General features: G+C 38.7%; 1 protein-coding gene across 1 annotated transcript in view; it reads left to right on the top strand.

The window, feature by feature from the left end:
* lrfn5a (leucine rich repeat and fibronectin type III domain containing 5a) overlaps positions 1-21,667 on the top strand; it is a 78,940-nt gene extending 57,273 nt beyond the window's left edge. Inside the window, exons 2-3 of the mRNA XM_067455849.1 lie at positions 2,216-3,623; positions 20,000-21,667. Coding sequence (XP_067311950.1) covers positions 2,236-3,623; positions 20,000-20,984 — 2,373 coding nt within the window. The 5' untranslated portion in view covers positions 2,216-2,235 and the 3' untranslated portion in view covers positions 20,985-21,667. The remainder of the gene's footprint in view (positions 1-2,215; positions 3,624-19,999) is intronic.
* Positions 21,668-22,127: the final 460 nt, after the last annotated feature.

Below are 22,127 nucleotides of genomic sequence, written 5' to 3'. Positions count from 1 at the left end.
CTGTATTTCGATCGTGGCTTTTACATGTTATGAGAAAACGGTTTATTAATGTTTAGCCACCACATTACCTTTTAGGCTATTTAAACCTAAATAAGAAAGCCATTGTCAGTTCGTCTGTCAGTTGGCAGGCAGTTTGGTCGCTTTATTAAAAGTTGTTGCTGTGTGCAGTGTGTAAAGGAAAATAAAAATAGTTTTACCCTTCTGCTGACAGTGTCATGCCCCTCCCAAACCATTCACACACACAGATGATTCGATTATCTGTCGACCATAAAGAGATTTGACAATTCTGATTTGATTGTCTAAATCCTTAGTCGAGGACAGCCCTACTATTGTAGTTTCCCTTTCAGTCGGTCACGTTCGACGTACGTCAGAACTGAACCGACGCATTGGGATCTGATATCAGAGACCCCATTCGTCGGTTCAGTTCTGACGTACGTCTCCGTTCCCTCCTTCAGGGAACGAGGGTTACATACGTAACCGAGATGATATAAATAATACTAAAATAACACTTGTTGACACTATATTTTCTGCCTATTAAATCGTGGCTAAGAGTTGTCAAGACTAGAAATCGCCATAAAGGTATCATAAAATGAAATGATTTGTGTTTAGACATGTTTATGGTAAATCTTCCCCTCTCAAATCTCTTTCTAATGTTAATATGTTTAAATTTGGTGTAGCTAATGATGACAAGAACTAATGATGTTTTGGAGGAAAGGTATTTTAAACTATTGTTAGACTTCACAATGCTTTGAATGTAGCGCATAAATCGTCTGGACTTTAATTGTGTGTATTGTTATTTTGGAGTTTAACAGCCCCTTTTCCGTATTAACATTAATTGTATGGAAACAGCAGTGTGAATATTATATTAACCTTCTTCAGTTGAGCTCCGCAGAGGACAATATCAGGTTTGAAATGACATATGGGTAAATAAATTATAACAACTTTGAGAGAGCTATCCCTTTTAGATCATGATCACCAACAATGTGACATAATCAGTCAGTAATCATACTTTGGGTAATTTCAGGTCTAATGCTCAGACAGTGTGCTCATGATTTCATAGTCTGATGTCAGCTTCTGTTGCCATTTAATGATGGCTGTTTTTAATGCAGTACTCTCTTTGAGTGCATAGCTGTTAGACCCCGTATTGTGTCATTACATACTCAACTTAGCGTAATTATATAATTAAATATAATACAGTTGCCCCACTAGGTCAGGGTCTTGCAAAAGCATTCCCTGTTCACACGTATGGTCATTACGAAACCACTCTTCTGCACACCCACATAGTTCTAATGGAGAGTGAAGGACTCTACAGATGGAAAAAATGAGTCACACCTTCGAGAGAAGTGTGAAAAAGTGAGACAGGGAGATGTAATTAAAACATCTGAAATCAAAGATGAACAGAGCATTTTGTTTTAGAATGAAATAATTTTGTTCTTAATTTGCTGCTAATAAAATGAAGAGTTAAAATAGTTTCTGTAGTGGGCATGACGTTTATTAGCCATATGTTTTGCCTGAAATAAACCCACACTCCTTCAGAGACTGCATCGATCTATTTTCAGCAGTGTTGCCATGAGCACTTATTATTACCAACTTCAGACCTGTTTTTCTTTTTCTTTTTCATAAAGTTGCTTATAAATATGGGCAGGTGTTTGTTTTATTGTTTTTGGACTTATTTACAGTCATGTGTTTGGACTAGCTGGTGATTAGCTGCCATATTACAATAAAAATTGACCATTAATAACAGCTTTCAAATCTCCCCATCTGCTGTTCAAAATGCTGTACTTTATATGCAAGATCTTCAAACTGGAAGCTGCAAGCAAATATGCATATGTTAGTTTTCTAAACAAAATGCATTTCTAAATCTCTCCTTCCTTGCAGTGTGCATATGTTCAAGAATAGTTTGTGTTTGTTTCCTAGGGAAAAATAAATACAAATGTTGGGTAGAAAAAAAAAAACTGCTGGAGAAAAAAATCTGACATGGGGTTTTGTGCAAGATGAACTGTTTATCACACTTCCTGAAATAACTGCAGGATAGCCAATGGCCTGCTGTTATCTCATGCATTCTGACTGCTCTAAGAACTGGTGTTTGATAAACATCTACAAATGCAATTATGCTCCAACTGAATAAAGACTGCTTTGCTTGAAATTGTAGTTCAAAGGCACAGTAGCATATTAATCACGCTCTTCGTCTTTTTTCCCCCCTCTCTTTTCCTAGGTGTAAAAACCTGATTTACAATGGAAAAACTGCTTGTCTGCTTGTTGGTTATCGGAATGGCAGTGAAGGCCCAGATCTGTCCGAAGCGCTGCATCTGTCAAGTTCTATCCCCCAACCTCGCAACACTCTGTGCCAAAAAAGGGCTGCTCTTTGTTCCGCCCAACATCGACAGGCACACCGTGGAGCTCCGGCTAGCTGATAACTTTGTCACCAGCGTGAAACGGAAAGACTTGGCTAACATGACCAAGCTAGTGGATCTTACTTTGTCGAGGAACACAATAAGCTACATCACTCCACATGCGTTCGCAGACCTGGAGAACCTACGAGCCTTGCATTTAGACCACAACCGCTTGACTCGGATATCAAACGACACCTTCAGTGGCATGTCTAAGCTGCATCACCTGATTCTGAACAACAACCAACTGACCCTCATCCACATGGGAGCCTTTAACGACCTGCTAGCCCTCGAAGAACTGGACTTATCCTACAACAACCTGGAGACCATCCCCTGGGAAGCCATTCAAAAGATGATCAGCCTACACACTCTTAGTCTGGACCACAACATGATCGAATACATTCCTGAGGGGACTTTCTCCCTCCTACAGAAGCTCAATCGCTTGGACGTGACCTCCAACAAACTCCAGAAGCTTCCACCAGACCCACTTTTCCAGCGGGCACAGGTTTTGGCCACATCCGGCATTCTCAATCCCTCCTCTTTCGCTCTGAGCTTTGGAGGAAATCCTTTACACTGCAACTGCGAGCTGCTGTGGCTTAGGCGGCTCAACCGCGAGGACGACTTGGAGACCTGCGCCACCCCCTTGCATCTCTCTGGACGTTATTTCTGGTCCATCCCGGAGGAGGAGTTCCTCTGCGAGCCGCCCCTCATCACCCGCCACTCTCACGAGATGAGGGTCCTGGAGGGCCAGCGGGTAGCATTGAAGTGCAAAGCCAGGGGAGATCCCGAACCTGCCATTCACTGGATATCTCCCGACGGAAAGTTAGTCTCAAACACGTCACGCACGCTGGTTTACAACAACGGCACGCTGGACATCCTGATAAGTACAGTAAAGGACACAGGGTCTTTCACGTGCATTTCCTCCAATCCTGCCGGAGAGGCCCACCAGACCATAGAGCTTGTTATCATCAAGCTTCCGCACATTAGCAACAGCACCAATAACATCCAGGAGCCTGACCCAGGCTCTTCTGACATCTCCACTTCGACAAAGGCAGGGGCAAATGGCAGCAACCACACAGGCGACGTCAAGACCAGTTCCGATAAGAGGGTGGTTATGGCAGAAGCCACCTCATCCACTGCACTCATCAAATTTAACTTCCAGAGGAATATTCCTGGAATACGCATGTTTCAGATTCAGTATAATGGGACCTATGACGACTCTCTTGTTTACAGGTGAGAAATACTTACTTTTCATTCAATCATTTGTACTTTTTGGTAGAATCTACATTAAATGTTTATCCATTTATTGAAGTGGATTTCAAACAGCTATTGTTATTTATGTATTTATTTTTTATTGCTTTGTTCGTTATGGTTGTTTGACTTCACAGACTGAAACTCTACATCCATTAATTAGAAAAATCCAGTAAGGACAATTAGATTAAAAGGACAACTTAAAGGGTTAGTTCACCCAAAAATGAAATTGACAATGTCGTTCCACACCCGTAAGACCCCCGCTCATCTTCAGAACACAGTTTAAGGTATTTTATATTTTAGTCCCAGAGCATATGCAGTCTATGCACACTGTACTGTCCATGTCGAGAAAGCTAATAAAAACATAATCAAAGTAGTCTATATGTGACATCAGTTGGTTGATTAGTATCTCTTGAAGCATCGAAATAACATTTTGGTACAAAAATAACAAAAACTAACCCTTTAAGTTGTAAAACTGAAGTTGAATTAGCATTGAGCTTACTATACAGTGAACTTAGTGAACAGTTTACAAAAAGTCACTTTGTAAAAAAAGACTACACATTCAAATGTGCATGCCTATAGACTAAACACTTTTTTTTCACACATTTGTGTTTTTGTCGTTTACATGGAACTGTTTAATGTTCAGAAAACGTGCACTTTGAAACCTGTTTTCAAAAGTTTGCATTTTCAGGTCAAAAAGGGACCCACTTTATATTCGGTGGCCTTAACTACTATGTACTTACATTGTAATTAATTATTTGATACAATGCACTTATTGTGCACTTACATGTTTTTACATTGTACTTACATTTTAAAAATACCTGCATGTAATTACGTCTGTAATTAATTTCTGTAGTTACATTTGTAATTATACAGTTGGCACATCCCTTACACCTAACCTTACCCTTAAACTGACCCATATCACCACACCTGTCCCTAACTCTACCCCTTTCCCACCTCAATATCAGCAAAAGTGCTTTGCAGTACAATTTGAACACAGTATGGTACTTATTTTTTGATGTAAGTACATAGTACTTAAGGCCACCCAATACAAAGTGGAGCCCAACTTAAACTTAAACCAAAAAAATGCTTTTCTTACTTAGTATTTTTGTCTTGTTTCTTGTCCAAACATCTAAAAATTCTTAAAACAAGAAGTATTTACTAGACAAGCTTTTTTTATTACTTTATTATTTTTGCTTAAAATAATAAGAAATAATAAGAATATTAAAATAAGAATTTAGTAGATAATGCAATAGCAACATGAAGTAAACTTGAAAATCCCATCAGTAGTTTTTTAAATATGTACAATTTTGGACATCATTATTTTTTATAATTTAAAATAATAAAGCAGAAACATTTAGAAAGTAGCCAGATATCAGTATTTGGTTTGAAATAATGAGTTTGTAGATTGAAATTGAACAATAGACAACTGACATTAGCCAAAGCAACAGACCAACTGGCAAAGAGAGAGCAACCAATTGGTTTTAAAGGCAGCTGGAAAAAAAAACAATCAATATAGCATGAACAAGCTGACTTGGGCCCTTTGAGACAACAGCTAGGTGTTAAAGAGGCCAGTTGCAAAAAAGGATATTTTATTCAGTACATTAGCACAAAAATCCATCACCAGTTTTTGTTCTAATGGATGGATAGATCAATGCATTAGTTCATGTGAAATGCTAGAATAGAAATCAATTTCTAATTTTCTCTTAGATTACTAATACTGGTGTATTTGTATGATTTGTTTTTGTGTCCTGGGTTTTAGACTGTGTAGTGTTTGTGTCTTTAGTGGTTGTGATCCGTTGTGGTATACCCTAGCCTTTAGTTACAATTACTGTTTTTAAATGTTGTCCTTTGAAATGGTTTAAATATATTTAATGCAGAGACAACTATAAGACATTTGTAGGTTGATATCCCTAAAAAGTGTGAATCAAAACATTACTCTATCCCAGCCAATATTTCCATATTGTTTATTTGAGGGTCCCATGAGATACATCGCAATGTTTGCCATTAAGTGTAGCAATATCGTATTTGTGATATTTAAGGCTCGATGTGCTGCGGTGATACGCAAATTCCTTGTTGTATAGCTTGCACACAACCTTGCTCTTGTCGAGGCTTCCATCCTTTCGTTTTTTTAAATAAAATTTCCCATCCACAGGGCCAAGCAAAGCGGTCTCATCAGCTTCTTCGTTCATGTTCACTATGGTTTGTTGTTGTCGTGACTCGTGAGCGCTAGTTGGTGTTCCAGTATAATCGGTCCGTCGAAACTCATTCACTGAAAAACGTTCCACGGTGCAAAAATAAGTGTGGTTAAAATTATGTTATTTATTTTTTGCGTAATTAATCTTGATTATATATATATATATATATATATATATATATATATATATATATATATATATATATATATAAATAAATACCAAAGAAAATAATACACAGAATTAAATCAAATGAAAAAATAACACAGAATAATCTGAACAAGCACACATATACTCATACAAACAAACACACACTCAATACACGAGCGCTCACCCAAACATCAAGACATGCTCACAAAAAACATGCACTACTAAATAACGTTGGTGCGACTTGAGCGCGCACACATACGATGGTGTGCACTTGAGGGAAGACCAACACCACGGGTCGCAGTGACAAGCCGCCACAAAACCAGGGAGGATCATGCATCTCAATCAGCTCCCTTGCACCCGAGCTCGTGAATCAGTATATCGTATTCACAAATTCCAGCACTGGTGTGGAGAATAAAGGACACTTGCTTACTACACACTGGGACACTGATGACTATATTTCCACCAACATGACAACACCCTCATTCTATAACATCACTATTGGTTTTTATAAACAACAGCAGAGCTGATATCGTTCTGACATTAATTTGCAATGTTATTTAAAGGTGCACTATGTAGTATTTTTGCAGTAAAATATCAAAAAACCACTAGGCCAGTGTTATATATTTAGTTCAGTTGAGTACTTACAATATCCCACACTTTTCCAACTATTTGTAAATTGTGAGAAAATTGCTATTTTAACCAAGGACCCGGGACGTCTGAGCATAGCGTTTAAGGGAGTCGCCTGAAAATTGCGTCATATCTGCGTTACCCTCAGTTTCCGGTTTTATTCTGCAGAAACGCTTTACTCTTAGCAGTGTGAACAAGTGTCACAGTGGAGTAACGTCATAACATTATTTTCAACATACTTAAATGTATCTAACTTGATAAACAGAGCTGTGTTACCTTCTACTCGTGACTGGAAAAGCGGAAATAGCGCCCGGGAACTGTGTCCAGTCCCGTCATAATAAAAGTCGCTGCTCGCGAGGCGTGTGTTGTTCATTTCATTAACAATCGCTCCAGCGGCCTTGCTCAGCTCCACAACACTTGGTCCTGCTCTGCTTCATACTACAGTAACGTTAATAACCGCATCCATAAACATGATTTCTGCCCGAGTCCTATTTACCACTGGCTGTGAGGGGAAAACCACATGTCCCAAGATGCTGCGCTCAAACTTGGCGCCATCAAACTACGCCTTTGTTTTGAATAGGCGCCCTCTAGCGGATGGAAGAGTTGCATAGTGCACCTTTAAAGTACATTATCAAAAATACTTTGTTTGTTACAAATACATATTCAGCAAAAAAAATAAAAAAATATAAGTGTTAGCTAAATTATGTTCATTACCTGTCTAGCATATGTTTATTAGGGCTGTCAAAATGAATGCTTTAACGCAAATTAATTTTGACGGCACTAATTTTATTAACACAGCACACATTTTCTGTTTGATCCGTGGCCTAGCCTGTAGTTGGAGAAATCGAGAGCAGCCATAGGCGTAAAGGATGCTGCAGCAAACATTAACAGGGAAAGAAAAAGGTTTAACATTAACATTACTCTGAAACAAGTGCAGTTATAGCCTGCATAAGATACCATATTTTCACTTTTAACTGAAAATTATAAGACTCCAGGTCGAAAGAAAAGTGAATTTTTTCACTGAGTATATTCTCTGGAGTCCGAGCTCGATGTGCGAATACACTGCAAGCTCACTTTCGCTCATAGCTGAGGTAAATCTTTTAACACCATCACCACTTAACAGTACATGTGTTTTATTGAACTAAATACATTACAATCAGCTAAAACGAATACACAGGTTACTTTTCTGAACAAGTGCGCTCCCGAGTCTGTGTTTCTCACTCTGTTCATGTGAATCGCCGAACAGTTCGGTGCACACACAAACAAAATACCATCAATTCAATAGATAGCGCACAACTATTAAAGGGTCCACACTATTTTCTTACACGTTGCAGCCTCCTAGAGGTGTGCTGTGGTACTGGTGTGCTCCCAGGTCCGCAGGACAGTTTTCACATTACCCTGAACTAAACTGCCAGTGTAAAAACAACCTTTATTTATATTCTTGAAATGAGAGAAATTACTGCTTATTCTGAATTTTTAAGTTTAAGCTTAAGAGACATGAACATGAAGAGGTTTTTTTAAGAAACATCTATGACATTTGAAACATCTAGTCTTAATGCTCTGAGTATGGTTTCACTAATAATAAACATACATTTGCATAAAGCATGCATATTTGTCCATACTCATGTTGATTAGAGTGTTAAAAACTTGAAACATATTCATTTAAGATACATTTACAACTGATAAAAATGTCAGATTAAGCTGTGATTAATCACGAGTTAACTCATGACAATAATGTGATTAATCGCTATTAAATATTGGATTCGATTGACAGCCCTAATGTATATGCTAAAATATAACAACATAATGGTTTGTATTTTTAAAAACATCTATCACATGTCATTATGTGTAGTGAGTTAGCTTACATGATTTAACTTTCGTGCTTCAGAACTACCATAAAGGGAACCCCATTTAGAGCCCACTATGTCCCATCATTTTGCCCCTATGGGTTAACACCAAGTGGCAACCTCCCCCAGTTTCTCCTGAAGTTAATACAGAAGTAACTTAATCTGCAATTCCTTGATTGGCCACTAGGGAGATGCTCCAGAAGGGAGCAGAATCTCATTGAGCCCCATGTCAAAATGCCCAACTTCACAGCAGAAAAACAAAACATGTTTACAGTCTGGTACAAATTGTGGTTTTGGTCTATAAGGCTAATTTTGCCCTTCATGACAACTGTGAAGGGGTGAATTTTTTTATAACTCGTTTATTTACATTATATAAAGCCTTAGGGCCCTATCTTGCACTCAGCGTTGTTCATTATGCTATTTTAAGGGCGCATGCTTGACCATAATGTATAGCGTGCACAACGCGCATACACTTTGCTCATGTAATCTACACAGATGCAACAGTTATTTTTGCAAATCATAAATTGTTACACTAAAAAAATATTAACACATGAGATGGAAATCATTGTGGTGTGCCACGAAGATGTGAAAAAATAGGCATAAATCTAGCTTACAAATTATTCAGGCTAATTGTAGTAATTAAAGATCAGACCTGTTTGCCCAATAGTGGCAAGACATATATGTATATAAGGACATCTGACAAATTGGTTTGTCCGTCAAGAACCAGAAAAGAAAAAAAATCGACTGAAAAACTGAAAAAACTGTTTAACCGACGCCTGTTTAACCGACGCTATTTTTGGTGGGTTTCTCCCATCCCCATACAACACAACTTCTGTGTCTTTCACTGCTCTTACAAGAACATCAGTCTCCTCGGCTGTGAACCGCTCCTGGCTTGCGCCTGGTAAATACGCCATAATAATAGCGATCCATAATGGAACTTGCGCACCTGCTTTTAAAGGGAATGTTGGGTGACGCTCTGATTGGTTTATTCACGTTAAGCCCAAACCACACCTATGAATAATGAAGCTACTTCAGACCAACCCATTTTAGATTTGCGCCGGGCGCAAGAGCCATTTATCCCGCCGGGAAAATAGCAACAGCGCCGAGACCCGCCCACAAAGTTACTTGCGCTTCGCAATTTGACACTTGCGTTTCAGATCGTTAAAATAGGGCCCTTAAAGTTCTGCATAATTAGGGGGGTGCCCACTTTAAGTGACAGGTAGATAGCCATTTATCTGTCTGTTAGTCATCGCATCACCTAAGCTCTGCCGACATCCCGCCTCTTTGCCCATTTTCTATTATCCGGGCATGCCGTGCGGTGACGCAGCCAAGATGGCAAAGGCCAGCTCGTAGGCCTATCTACTTTACGCTTCAAAACTGCACTTCAGAATCGTATGGGGGATGTCACAGACACTACGCCCATATTTTTTTTACAGTCTATGGTTAACATACATGGGGGCCCATGTGGAGCAGATGGACAAATTTCTATGGTCCCCATTTTGGGTTGCACATGCAGGGACCAAATGACAGCCCATCAAAAAGCCACATGGGGCCCTCATGGAACTGTTGGCTGGGATTAAAGCATCCTGATTTAGCAACATTGGTCAACAATTAGTGTGAGTTTGGGGGGGGGGGGGGGGGGGGGGGGGGGTAACTATCTGTTTAACCGACCAATGAAGGATGGGACTCTATTCCTTATAAATGATACAGCTGAAACCAGCAAACCAGTCTTAGCTGGTCTAGTTTGATGATTTAAAGAGGTATAGGCTCTTGGGAGAAAAAACACTGAATAAAATCTATGGACCTCTTTGATTAGGATTAGCAAGCATGTCGCATGTCTACCTAGAGCCTATTAAAGTGAAAAATTTAATAATCATTATAGTTTATGACTGATAATATTCAAAAACCATTTTGTGTGTTAGCCAATCTGTTTCAGTGCTATCTCGAACAGTATTTCCTTTCACGTATGCTGTACTCTTTAATACGTTCTCATAATTACACTCTTTGCAGGCTCGCTTGGGGGAATCAAAGAGATTCATTTTTTGGCTTACTTTATCTCAATGGGCTGCTGTAAATGAGCCACAGTCAGCTAATTACAATAACACACACTGGCCATGAGCATTCACGTTCAATGAGACACACTGCAGAAGCAAAGCCATTACCCCATCATTTGTGTACAGAGCACATTGTGTGGGAAGCTCTTTTCACAAACGATGGGAATGAAGCCCACAGAAAGACTACAGATACATTTCAACCTATTTTTTACTAGAGAAGCATCTGGCTGATACCCCGTGTTGTTATCAAGCGCTCCCTACTCAGTTAACACATTTAGCAACAGACCGGCCTCAGAGAAACATAGACTATAATCGAATTTTCAGCACAAATACAGGGCCAGTGGAATTTGTTTCTGCTATAAAGCTGCAGAAAGTGCCATGAACTAAATCCCCTTTCAAACCTGGGGTTAAGTGTCTTGTTCATGGGCACAATGATGATGTCAGGTCTCTTGATTCTTGCCGTTCTGAAAACGTCCGACTATCACTACTGAGCTTTAAGTAAATGTGAAATGTCATTCATAATTCAATCTATCATACAAAGTATTTCTGAGTTATACAGAATATTCAATGAGAAATTGATTGTATCTTGCAATGCAGGCGTTAAGTAGTCTGGTGTAAGAGGGGTTTGTTATGTCAGTTGAAAAGGAAGGTCATTTCACAGGAGAAACATGTAGATAAAAGATTATGGAGATGAATAGTTTTTGCTTTGGAATAAGGTGCGCTGACGATGAATCATGCGCACTGACACCAGGGATGTGTGTTAAGGAAATAAATAGTTAATTTTTTTTATCACTTATATTTGTAAAAAAAAAAAAAAAAAATTATATATATATATATATATTTCCTTGTAATTGTATTTAAACCTTCAAAGTACATATATTTCACCATATATCATGACACATCTCTTCTGTTAATTAAAATAAGCTATATTTTTTTAGTCTTACTGAGCTAGCAAGTCTCATGTCTTTGACTTTTATGTATTTTTTTTTTACTTTAACTTTAAAAAATCTTTGTGAAATAGGGGTTGCTCACACTAGTCAACTAGTTGACCTTAATGCTCTGCCATGATGCTTTAACTCCTTACCCGTCACCCCCCAATTTGGCAAATGGAGCATGTAGGCATACTCATAGTAAAAAGACAGCTGCTTATAAGTTATTCTGAATATACACATAACCAATATATATTTAGAATGCCAACACTTGAGAGTTTATAGCTGAATACTCAAAATTACTCAGAGTAAGCAGTTTTTAATATAGAGATATATAGGCTAAAACATAAAAGTAAAAAATGTAAATATTTTAAATATTTCTTTACGTATAAAAGAGACTGCCATATGTTGCACTACCCTGTCAGGTTAGTCCTTATGTGCACTCTACCACCATGCCCTCAGGGGCCATGGGCCGCAGTGTTCCTTCTCCCGAGACGGGCACGCTTCCCCAGCGTTATCCAATAGTCATACTGAGTGGGTCTTGCAGAAACAGCAGTGACTGTCCTCCCTGCTTGGAGCCCTGACTTCCATACCATATTAGACGGTACAGTGTGCTCAAGCAGGACGCTGGAAGGGCCAGCATCCTGGCGTTTTCAATAGGGATCCCAATTTATCGGTCTAAGTCCGATGTACGTCGAACGTGACTGACTGAAAGGGAACGTCTCGGTTACATATGTAACCCTCATTCCCTGAAGGAGGGAATGGAGACGTACGTCCCATCGCCAGGCGCTGTGCTTCCGCTAGGAGTCCGAGTCACTAGTCGGCTCCTCAGCGGAAAAAGCGCTGATCTACCATTCCACGTCCTTTTTATACCCGCGCTGCGGGGCGGAGCGTGGAATGCGTGGATCGCATGCCAAATTTCATTGGCTCGTTTTTACACAAACCCAGCAGTGAAAACCCAGCTAAAGTCATTTTTTGGTGATTCACTGTTTTCTACATAAAATCATCCTACATAATGTAAAGAACATTCTGTTAAAATATAACCTTGTTATCGCTAATATTAACTGAGAATGGCTATGTTAAAGCTGAATTTTGGGCTCTGAAAATCATGTTTTTGAGAAATTCCAATGTAAACACAAGCTTATTTTTAAAACTGCAACACATTTGATGCATAATTACATGAATATGAGCCATATACCCCATTAAAGCCGAGATTCTCCCATTTTCAGTGATATATGACACATTTATGGGAAAATTCTTAAAGTTTTGTAAAACAGGCCTATTTATTATGATGCGTATGTCCAAAAAGCACAAAACTATTCAAATGAATTGGGAATACAAGAGCTTGATTGTAGTAACAATTACCAAGTCAATTAATTGAAATTATTTGTATAAATGTATTAATAAAATTAAATATCCATGGAAAAAGTCATTAATATATAAAACAATTAATATATTACATGTCAGTAGAATATCTCTAACTTAAATTATTTTACTGGGCTACTATGTAACATTAAGTACAGTACTGGAGTAAAAAAAAAGAGAGGGATAGTTTACTCAAAAAATTAAATTCTGTCATCATTTATTTACCCTCATGTTGTTCCAAACCTGCACTTTCGTCAATAAACCCTGTTATATCATTATTCAGGGTAATTCCACCGAGATTAATATCAGAAAAGCTGTTTAAGCAATCAGCTATTTTCTGTTCCTGCTCGCGTTTAAGTGCTGCCATGTCAAAAAGCCTAGATAACTTAATTAATTAATCCAGTGTTTCCCAACCTTTTTTCAGTCATAGCGCACTTTGAAAATGTTCTAAATTTTGTTGCACCCCCTCGCATACGTTACGCTAGGGGTGTAACGGTACAGATTGCTCACGATTCGGTTTGCATCACGGTTTTAGGTTCACAGTTTCAGGTTCACGGTTTCTGTATGGTTCGGTATTTGCTATGTTCATGGAAAAAAGGACTACTGTCAAATAAAAATAAAGAAAATAAGAACAAATAACTTAAATATAAGCAGCAGCACAAATAATCACTATTGAGCAAAGATAGGCTACTAATAAAATAATGCTTTTCGGGCTTTTCAGGTAGGTCTAACAGTTTTTAGGTAAATAAATTGAATAAAGTAATCAAATGAAAAAGTACTGCATATTTAACTGTTTAAATTAAATATTAATCCTTATTAAACTTACAAAAGCTATTCAATCAAGAGCAGTGAGTGATTCCTTATCTTCTTTGACATTAAACAGTAAAGGCTACTGCTCCTTTAAGACGCAGGGGTATCGCTTTCTCGACTGTATGTTCACTTAAGGGATATTTAGACTATGTCTGCCTTGGATACTCATCAAGATGGACATGTTGACATAGGCTACTTCGTGTGTGAGTTTGTCCATTCAAGCGCAAGACTTGAAAGAGAGCTCAATAAAGGTGCGCTGTGAGACGTGCATGTGCGCTTTCGGATGACCGCACAGAGACAAATCCTCTCACATTGCGATCGCATGTGAGTTCTCAATCGCGTCTTCTGGCTCTACACCCGTATTCATATTCGAAGATACGGCAGCATTCACATGCATTAAAGGGATAGTTCACTTTGAAATTAAATTTTGGTATGTTTTAGCTTACCTCATGGGCATCCGAGACGTAGGAGTATTTGTTTCCCCAGTAGTTTCAATTTTGACATTTTAGGTCAAACCGTTCTTGTCTGTGACTCACATAATGCAGGTCTATGGTCACCACCTCAAAGAGCATACACAGAGAAGTCCAAATTAAACAATTCCCCATCGTAAGTACACACTGATGGCCTAAGACACGAAACGAGTGGTTTGTGTGAGAAAACGAACAGTATTTATATCGTTTTTACCTCTTGTACACCACTACGTCCGACTGATCCGAGGGCGCGCGTGCGTGTTTCCTGTGGTAAGTCTTTCCCCTATTACAGCGATTTACTTCTGGCATGTTCTGCTGCAGACAGGGTGGCAAGGCAAGTGGACTCTGATCTCAATGCCAAACCTACATCTGGGAAATAATAACGTGAAGTTTAAGCCAAAGATGAACGTTCAGACACAACTAGGGTGACATTTAAGGAATAATAATCAGATCTTGACATTAACACCCACCGTTTGTTTGGTGTATTTCGGCTGTGGCGTGTAATACAGTCACTGTTGCTATAGTCACCTACTTGTTATAGGTTTCTCAAAAGCCATCTGTTATAATCACGTTGCACATTATAACCTATCACTAATGTTTCTATTGAGTTCATGAATGAAATGTCTAATAATCAGATGCGTTCAAATTAGTCGGAGTTTTGTACAGAGCCTGCTCTCACTCACTGTAATCTGCACTTAAAGCAGAGATGAACGTGCGATGTATGCAGGAGATTCATTCAGCATACGGTTGAATGTTTTTGTTCTAGCCTATTTCAGCTGCAAAAATAGTTTAAAACAAACACAGCAGAACCATAGCGCATGCTATATGATTGGCATAAATTTGGTTTGACGTCCGAGATTTGCAAATTTAGGGACCGTCTCTAAAGTTACATACATCATTGGTATGCGTGTTTTTATGAAACTGACTGTAAAGTGTTCATCTAGGTGTCGGGTATAATGCACACCTTTTGGATTTTTTGATATTTAGTAAAATAAAATGTCAAATCATAAGATAATATGGATATGATTTATTTTACTGGGATACTGTTTGGGCTTTTACATAAAATATGATAGATTTAATGCATCATGCTGATAGGACACTGATGAGAATATTGCTTGAACATATTTATAAAGATAATATTAGAGATTGTATTTACACCAAATTATTATTTATGCATTATGTGGTGCTATTGACGACGGCCAGTATAAGGAAGTAAATACCACAGAATAGAAACTTGCTTGATTTATTTGTTGTTCTTTTTTTTTTCTTTTTTTTGTCAATGGTTCTTTTTGAAAACTTTATCTCATTTGAACAAAACTGTGATAATATTGATATATGGGATAAATTGGGTCACTATAACCGCGATGTGAAATTTCCATACCGTTTCATCCCTACACAAATGGTATCATTATCAGTTTTTAAATCATTTAAAAATTATATAATTTAAATACATTTTACACACTTAAAGCAATATTGTATTGAATATCGAATATCGCATTATTTAACAAGGTGCTGGATATCGCATTTTTCTTCAATATCGCACAGCCCTACTATAGAGGCACTTTTATGGACTTCATTCAAGCATTCATTGCCATTATAAAGCTTGAAAGAGCCAGGACATTTTTAATATAACTCTGATTTTCTGAAATAAGAATGTCATATACACCTAAGGGCTTGAGAGTGAGAAAATCATGGGATAATTTTCATTTTTTTGGTAAACTAACCCTTTAAGATTGAGCCACTGTAGTCACATGGACTATTTTAACAATGTCTTTACTACCTTTCTGGGCTGCATTTCCCGATAACGTTGTCTCTTAGCACGCTACGAAGACTCTAAAGGCATAACTTAACTGAAGGTATACCATTTCTAGGCGTGTTCCCCGAACTATACCTTATGAGGTCGCTTAAGGAGGTAAACCTTCTTAAGTGCGACGTTAGCGGGTGCTGTCCGTGGCCGCGGTGCTGAATTGCCTTATATCGATGGCTCAAGAATCGATTATTTACTCTATGCAGGGGCTGTTCCACTGCGTTATGCAGAAGAAAAAAAATGTTCTTTATAAAATAAGCACTTTAGAAATAGTTAATCTTTCATGTATCAAACAAAATTGCACCTAAATTTTACATAATTCTGAAATGAGTGCACGAACCAGCAATCTCATGCTCAACCGCATGAGCATCACGCGTCATTTAAATTATTACAATATAATTTCCATAGTGTCTTGATTTACTCCACAACCAGGGATGACTGCCCACGCAGCAGCTGCTTCACATTATTGTGTAAATAACTCATTTATATTATTAGATGGCCTAGTCAATAAAAACGCAACACACAAAACATATAATCAGCTGCTACTATAAGCGAAGAAAAAATAAAGAAAGAGGAGAACCGCCAGCAGCTGATTTCAGGGCTGAGGGGTAGCTGAGCTCCGTCCAGTTTGTCTCAAAAAAGTAGGTCCAACAAGATCTAAAAGCTGCTGAATTTGCTTTCGTGGTAGGCAAAATTTATTTTTAATAGCAGCTTCTGACATGGTAGCCAGGGGACTAAAGTTTTCACGACTAAATGGCTCCGCGGATGGCGCTGTCTTTGATTTAGCACAATTCTATTCGCTGCCTCGCTGCCAAAGTTTGACTAAACTCCCCTCCACAATCATTCCCTTTAAATAGACTCCTAAGCCTTTCCTGTCTAATGGTTTGCCAGCTGATGTACATTTGGATAATATCATTAAAAAGCTAAAAACCATTAGTGTTTGTAATTAAATTTATGACAATTTGAATCCTTGCATAAAAAAAAAAAAAATATATATATATATATATATATATATATATATATATATATATATATATATATATATATATATATATATATATATATATATATATATATATATATTCTTAACTAAGTTTGTTTCGGGAAACACATATTAACGTTAAGGGATACCTTAAGGTATAACTTAAGAATGACGTAGAGTTAAGAAGGTTTTGGGAAATGCAGCCCTGGGCATTGAAAGTTGGATGCTTAAAGGGATAGTTCACCTAAAAATGAAAATTTGATGTTTATCTGCTTACCCCCTGGGCATTCAAGATGTAGGTGTGTTTGTTTCTTCAGTAGAACACAAATGAAGATTTTTAACTTCAACCGTTATGCATTCAATGCATTCAAGCGGTTAATGCATGTCAAAAGAAGCAGTTTAGAATATGAGAGCCATAGGAATAAAAAAATAAAAAATAAAAAAAACATAGACATACGAATAGCCTCATGGTTTGGCACTGTGTCATATGCCATAGATGAGCAAAAGGCAACCCACATGTCGAGTCTTAGCTCAAATTTCAGGCTTATTTGTTCATTAGTGACATCATCAGCAACTAGTTGATGTCAACTCTACTTTCATCACATAAATATTGACTTAAAAAAAAAAATCAACCCCTAGTGTGAAATGTGATTGGCCCCAGCTATGGTCATTCACACTCAAAACGGGTCATGTTATAACCCTAATTGAGGCGAATCTGGCATGAGATGATCAGTGATTAGTCTATGAACAACTATAACATCAACAAAATGTTGAAAAGGGATCGTTCTACAAAGTTTGAGCAGTAAAGTTTCTTTAATGAGACATACCCTGCTCCTCTTTTTCCAAAAGCCAATTAAGTAGTACTTTTTACCATTAAATATTAAGTACGATTAAATATAGAAGCTTTCTGCTTTCTATCTAGCCTGAATACTTTGACATTTAATTAATACGATTTTGATATAGCATCCATATCCATTTGCCAAGCATTGCAAACTTTTTAACATCTTCAAATTAACAGTGCCAACGGCCTGCTAGTATCACAAACCTCCTACACAAAGAGGAAACATATAGTGACACTAATAAAGTCTAGGCAGTGTGCTAATTAGATGTTACGTTTAACAATGAAGCCTCTAGAAAAGGAAGGATATAATCTAGTGTCACTGCATAAAATTAGTACTTACTCAAACGGTAGAACAATGCAAATATTTTCAGCCATATTGTAAAACATGACCCTAGCAGCTAGTCTATTGACACCATTAAACACACATTGAGATACTTAGAACGACCCTGCAATTAAAATGCTCCGCTGATTCATTTGTATGTATGACTGCAGACGCTCTCATCCAGCATACTGAAACGCTCTGACCGGCTGGGGCGCGAGGCCGCTTCTACTGAGAACCTTTGTGCTCCAAATCCAGTCGGTTTGCATGGGAAATCACAGAGCGCTTTTCAACGGACTGAATAAGCTGAATGTTTGCCAGGCTGCAGAGGAGACAGGTGGGGCGCGTGGGGAAGGATGATAAGAGATGCCATTGTTCACGTCTGAAGTGAATGGTACAGAGAGTGATAGCAGACCCCAGACTCGTGCAAGTGCAGCAGGACTTCCTGTAGATACAGCACCAAAGCAGATTTAGCATTGCTCCAGACTTACGCTCTCTAGATTATGTGATTAAACATGCCTACAGCAGCAGAGTAAACATGGAACAGATAAGAGATAGGCCTGATATCGCAGTCTGCTTTACGTGTTTATTGTAACATGCTCAGAATGGTATAATAGGTCCCTCACATGTTCCGTGCCTGAGTCTGCTGCACAAATGAAAATGCAATTTTAATATTACCATATTTATCAATAGCTCAGTACTAGTGCCATCTTATACAGAGCCCTCCAATGTGAAATCCACTTCTCTATCCTGCTCTTTGCTTATCTTATGAAATGATTTAAATTCATGTGGGTTTTGATGGTTATTTGGGTTTTTTTTGAGCACCAAATAAGTATATTAGAATGATTTCTGAAGGATAATGTGACACTAAAATACGTACTGGAGTAATGATACTGAGAATGCATCTGTACCATCACAGGAAGAAGTTATATTTTGAAATAGACTATATTGACAAAAGTATTGGGAGACCACTCACTCCAATCACTTCCATGGCCAGAGGTGCATAAAATCAAGCACCTAGGCATGCAGACTGCTTCTACAAACATTTGTGAAGGAATAAGTCGCTCTCAGGAGCTCCATTTAAGAGTGGTACCGTGATAGGCTGCCACCTGTTGCGATAAGTCCATTGGTGAAATGTCCTCCATACTAAATATTCCACAGTGTTGGTGTTATTATAACAAATTGGAAGCAATTGGGAGCAACAGCAACTCAGCCACAAAATCGTGGGCCACATAAAATGAGCGGGTTCAGGGCATGCTGCATTTTTTCGCCAAATTTCTGCAGAGTCACTATCTACAGACCTCCAAACTTGTGTGGCCTTCAGATTAGCTCAAGAACAGTGTGTAGAGAGCTTCATAGAATCGGTTTCCATTATGGTATTGTTTTTCAGAGGTTGTGCTTGGCCCCTTTGTTCCAGTAAAAGGGCCTCTTATTGCTTTAACATACCAAGACATTTTGGACATCATCATATTCATTTCATATTCCCAACTTTGTGGGAACAATTTGGGGATGGCCTCTTTCTGTTCCAAAATGACTGCGCACCAGTGCACAGAGCAAGGTCCTTAAGGATATGGATGAGCGAGTTTGGTGTGGAGGAACATGATTGGCCTGAAATTATGGGTAGCAGACAAGCAATCACATGCCCTGATCATGTAATATTTAGAGGCCTCATGAAACTTTTTCTTTTCTTCAGTTGAATATACATTTGTCACACTGTAGGTTTGCTTAAGTGACAACGACAAGTAATAGTACCTCAAATATATATATTTTTTTCTTATTCATATATATGGGAGATTACTCTCTCAGGGCTACTGCTGGGCTGAAAATGATGTAAATTAAATTTTTGCATGAACTGGTACCACTCTTGAGGTTGTTCAGAAGCTGTAAAGCAGTTTAATAAATGAATGATGAATGAAACATATCATGTTTTATTCTAACACTCTTCTTTTCTTCACCCATCAGAATGATTCCCCCAACGAGCAAAAACTTCCTGGTGAATAACCTGGCTGCCGGGACGCAGTATGACCTGTGCGTGCTGGCAATTTACGATGACGGCATGACCTCCCTAACGGCAACGCGGGTTGTAGGCTGCGTACAGTTCACCACCGAGTCCGAGTATCTCCGCTGCCACTTCATGCAGTCACAGTTCTTGGGTGGCACTATGATCATCATCATCGGGGGCATAATCGTGGCCTCCGTCCTCATCTTCATCATCATACTCATGATCCGCTACAAAGTGTGCAACAGCGGAAATGCCGCCAAGGGGACCTCAGTCACCGATGTGCACTCTCAAACCAATGGGGCGCAGTCCCAGGGCTGTACCGTCACGCCGTCTGCATCAAAACAAGGTGCTTTGAGCTTAGAGGCAGGGGAGGGATGCCAAAAGAGCTCCGCTGCGCTTCTTCCTCAACCTCCAGATTCCCAAACCCAAACCTCAGAGACTTCCATTCCAGACTGCTCCACCTCCACCTCCCTGGGATGCCAAAGCTGGACGACGCCCGGCTCTTCAGGGTCACTAAAGCCAAAGCGCAAACCAGCGCCAAAGCCTGTCCCCGCGGCCGGCGCCGCCGAGCCCAAAGTGGAGGCGCTACCCAACGCGGAGACGCAAAACACCAACCGAAACAACTCCACTGCCCTTCAGCAGCCAGCCCCATCCCCTCCGCCCCCGTCCCACTTTAAAGACACTCCGATTTTAAGGAGGGCACGTCCGTCTTCGTCCAAGTATATGACACTGCCCGTCGAAGGAGCACGGGCTAAACGTAGGTACTCTTTGAACGAGAACCTGTCAAAACATCACTGCTACATTGGCTCGCAGAAGCTGGGGAACATGTTTTGCAAGCGGAGTATGTCCGTTAACGGAATGCTAGTCCAAATGGCAAACTCGAGTCTAGACAGCGAGAAAACTGCGTTTTCCAGTTCAGAGTGGATTCTAGAGAGCACCGTGTGAATGTACGACAGGAGACTAGATGGAGTGCCTGCATCCCATTGTGTATGTGTGTTTGAGTGTGTGTGAGTGTGTGTGTGTGTGTGTGTGTATAGGCGCCCATCGTATATAAATGTGTGTGATCGTATGAATGTGCACGTTTTGCACCATTTCTTTTGTTTCCATCTGCAAATCATATTTTCTGCTGTCTTTTTATTAATGTTTTCTGGAAACCCATGGATTTCTGTGGATATTTGCTTTGAGGGAGGTGCTAGCCGCTCATAGCCAGATCCATCACTCAAGAAACACACGCCTCCATCTTCACTGCATATGGTGAGCGTCATGGTAAGAGGAAAGCATCGGTGCCTTCCTGTGTCCTCTTACCAGGAGCTCTTACTGGATACAAGTTTTGTGTCAGTTACACAGATAGAAGGAAACATAAGAGATTTCACAAAAAAGCCTTTCTATTCAAGGAAATGACATTTCCTGCATATTATAGAGAAACTCTTATAAAAAAAAAAACAACAACAACAACTATATAAGGACTTGATACTGGGACCTGTTATTAAATTGATATTTTTTAAAAAATCAAAGCTTTTTCTTTTCAGTGACATTAATTTTGCCTTTGTTTTAAGGCACAAAAAAATCCATGTACAGAAAGACAACATCTGCTGTGTTGTTATGTTGTGTAAAATAAAATAAAAAAATGACCTATTCCGTTTGTGTCTTTATGAATGCGAAACAAATGTTCATGATATTAGAAGGTGTTTTTTTTAAGTCCCCAGTCTGAGTAATGCACAAAAAAATAGTGATGTTTCCAGTATTATGGGATGGAACTGTAGAACCTGTATATTTTTTTCAATTTCATCGCCATATATATTGTTAATATATGTTCTACTTGAACTACAAAAATCTTCTTTGATGCTATGAAAAAAATATAGCTTTCCATAAACCGCAAATCAACAGAGTAGCAATCTAGACCTCTTAAATAATCCAATAAAAAAATAACTAAAAAAATGTAACATTAAACATCCTAATATAAATCCCTGATGACATTTTTGGTTGCACTTTATTTTACAGTATGTGTATTTACTTGTATTTACATAAGAAAGCACTAATATCAGCATTAATATTTACACTCACCTAAAGGATTATTAGGAACACCAT

The sequence above is a fragment of the Pseudorasbora parva genome, chromosome 10, assembly GCF_024679245.1.
Source record: "Pseudorasbora parva isolate DD20220531a chromosome 10, ASM2467924v1, whole genome shotgun sequence".
Lineage (NCBI taxonomy): Eukaryota > Metazoa > Chordata > Actinopteri > Cypriniformes > Gobionidae > Pseudorasbora > Pseudorasbora parva.
This window is presented reverse-complemented; position numbering and strand designations above follow the sequence as displayed.